Source organism: Octodon degus, unplaced genomic scaffold (assembly GCF_000260255.1).
Source record: "Octodon degus isolate 3935 unplaced genomic scaffold, OctDeg1.0 scaffold00307, whole genome shotgun sequence".
Taxonomy (NCBI): Eukaryota; Metazoa; Chordata; class Mammalia; order Rodentia; family Octodontidae; genus Octodon; species Octodon degus.
The window spans coordinates 1467404-1470510 of NW_004524883.1; the positions used below are offsets into that span (position 1 = coordinate 1467404).

Below are 3107 nucleotides of genomic sequence, written 5' to 3' on the forward strand. Positions count from 1 at the left end.
TTTCTTTCTTTCTTTCTTTCTTTCTTTCTTTCTTTCTTTCTTTCTTTCTTTCTTTCTTTCTTTCTTTCTTTCTTTCTTTCTTTCTTTTTGCAGAACCAGGGATTGAACTCAGGCCCTTGCACTTGCCAGGGAAGTGCTTAGTCCACTGAGCCATCTCCCCAGCCCCTCCTTTTTTTTTTTCTTCTCAAGATGATTATTAAGCCTACTGGGTGATGAAGACCTGCTTCTTGGGTCTCATGGTGTAATTGTTCCTAACCCCATTTCTCCCAAACTTAAGAGAGCTTCCCATTCTTACCTTAAAGGAACCTTTTTGAGTGTTTGGGTCCCCAGCACAGATCTGAGTAGCACTGTCATAGTAGTGAAAGTGTTTCTTACACTCCTCATCCTTTTGCACTGTCATCTCCACCTCGTGCAGTGTTTTTGGAAGTGTTCTGTTTGGAGTCAACCGTCCCCATCCAGCCACTTGGCACACAGTACCTGGCTTCACCCAGGATTCTCTCTTGGGCTTTAGAATCTGTACCTCTTTAGTCATCTTGGCCTTTTGCTCCAGCTGAGGGAAAGAAGCAAGTGTCCAGCTCAGTCTGTACCTTTTGGCTTTGGACACTGTTATGGACATGATGGCAAGGAGTGAAGCATGGTACCAGTGGGCAGGTGCAATACTATGTGAGGAGAGCTGGAACAGCAGGGAGGTGGGCCTTACCTGCAGCAGCATGATGTCATTGATGTGTTTTTCAGGATTGTACTGCGGGTGTGGGATGTTTCTTTTTACATGTATGACCTGCTGAGTCTTCTCCTTCTTGCTGATGTTGTGGGCTCCCAGAGTGACAGTTATTTGTCGACCTTGTGAATGCAAAGGTCTGTACAGAGGGAAGAGTAGGTTGAGGAATGTAAAGCCTGAGAAGACCCATCCCAAGAGCTATAACCTGGTGAGAGGTGGTACATGTCTGAGCTTCAGTTGACAGGAGGGCCACCTGCCTGAGTGACTATGCCCTCTGCTCCTTAGTAACACAGACTGAAATCTTTGACCCAGGGCATCAGCAGTTTTCAGGGCTCAGTTGCCTCTATGAAAACATGAGAAATTGCTTTACTGTCAATGTTTATACCAAAACAGGGTTCTGAGTCTTAATATATCATGTTTGACAAGGTCTTACTACAGCAGCAAGTCTTTGGGTGCCAACTTGAGTTCCTGTGGGGTATGCCTGGCCCATTCTCACCCTCAATTGAGGCTCTTACTTCAATTGTTCTCAGGAGATCAGCCAGCTCTTGGGAGCATGACTCTCTGAGAAGCATTTCCCCAACACTCTGGGCTATTTTTTCCTTCTTCACCTTTTCATACAGTGAGCAGCTGTCAACACAAACTTCTCATGTATCAGGAAGCCACCACACCTTTGTACTTTAGTAGTATTCTTTAGGCGAAGGAAGGCCATGTAGGGGCGGGTGTGGGGTTTCGTTTCGTGTCCCCCGACGATCTCCCCTGAGAAAAAAAGAGTATTTTGAACAGCCACTGTGTCCCTGCATGAGCATGTACTTGGTGGCTCTAGATCTTCTGGGTATTTGGCCACCTGGGAAACTCTGGAGCTGGGAGGAACCTGGAGGGAGGAGCCTCAGCTTTTTTAGCATAAGGAGGGAAATCACCTCTTGGTCTCAAAATTTTTTTTTCTCCATGCAGTCAGAAATGAGCACACCTATCTGGAGACAATAAGAACCCAGAGGCTTTTCACAATTTCTCGGTTGCCTTTTCATTTCCTTTGAGTACCTTAAACTCTTAGAGTGCTGTGATATCTAGGATGCTGATGCATCCTAATGGCAGGGCTTCAGGTGTGATCCAGATGTTGTCTGATCCTCTTTCTAGGCCCTGACACTTAGTGAGTGCCCCAGAACTGTTCACTGGCCATGAGGGAACAGCTCCAGGAAGTTTCTGGATGAAGGTTGGTAGGACAGTGTTGACAGGATTTTGGAAGACAGGAAAGTTAGAGTATGCCTATGTGACTCATGTGGAAAGCAGGAGAAAGTAAGAAATGGTAGGAATGCAGAATAGGATAAAGCAGAATTGGATACTATGACTGAGGAAAGGCAAACAAGCATCAGATGAGGACAACACCTACCTCCTCCCAGACACAGAAAACAGGTTTTTTTCTCTCTTCTCCTGGATAATTTCTTAATTTCTCCTGAAAATTCTCATGATTTTCATGCACTTTAAGGAAAGATCCACTTCCCAGAAAGAAATGTAGCACCTAGTGAGGGTATAGTGCCCTCTGGCTCTTGTAGAGAGCCGTGTGTGGTAGCCTTCCGAGTGTCATCCGTGGGCTTCTCTGGTGGGACTGGAGGTCAGGTTCATAGTGACCTTGTTAGACAGAAGGATCAGGGTTGTGCATAGGGAAAGCCATGTCCTCTGTAGAATGGTGTTGTGGCTCTAGGGGTGGAGATAGTAACTTACCTGCCCTTGTCCTGGGTGGCAGATAGAAGGCCAACAGGAGCAGGAGCAGCTGCATCGTCACAAGATATTTTCCCATGTGAGAGCTTCTGAAGCTTTGTTGTTTCTGCCTTTTATTGTCCAGCAGAAGATGGGGGAGCAGTTGGCTCAGTGACCTTATGTTTCCATCTGGCTTTTTGTTGCTTAATCACAGTGGCTTTCTAAAAAGGTGCCCTACTGCAATGCATTCCCTAATGATATCTACATGATTGTGCAAGAAACCTCCAGTGACCACAGCTTATGATTCAGAGTAGATCATCTGTTGCAGACCACAGGACAAACCCAAGAGTGTAAGTTGGAAACTGGAGTATATTGTGTTGTCTAGGAGATCCCCAGAACCCTAGATTCCCAGTGACAGGATTTATAACACCAGAAATCTAAGTCCATTGGGATAGGTTCTCATGCAGTTGAGCACTAGGCCCTTCACTTATCCTAGGAACAATCCTGTTGGAAAAAGAGCTGACCATCTGATGGAGGAGACAGAATCCCTGCAAATCAATTTCACCAAAGTGATGCTGAGAGATGTACTAAGCTACAACAAAGCATGGCCACCATATACTAAACCTACCTGATGACTCTTACATCTTCATCGCCTCCTTCCCAGGGTGTGCTAAGCACCTCCTATTGCATTATG

At 45.8% G+C, this 3107-nt stretch overlaps 1 protein-coding gene across 1 annotated transcript in view; it reads right to left on the minus strand.

Annotated features, from left to right (window-relative positions):
- The window catches only part of LOC101569458, a 53478-nt gene extending 50986 nt beyond the window's left edge, over positions 1-2492 (minus strand). Inside the window, exons 1-4 of the mRNA XM_023707738.1 lie at positions 2438-2492; positions 1327-1474; positions 701-857; positions 296-550 (exon numbers count right to left, since the gene is read on the minus strand). Coding sequence (XP_023563506.1) covers positions 296-550; positions 701-857; positions 1327-1474; positions 2438-2492 — 615 coding nt within the window. The remainder of the gene's footprint in view (positions 1-295; positions 551-700; positions 858-1326; positions 1475-2437) is intronic.
- Positions 2493-3107: the final 615 nt, after the last annotated feature.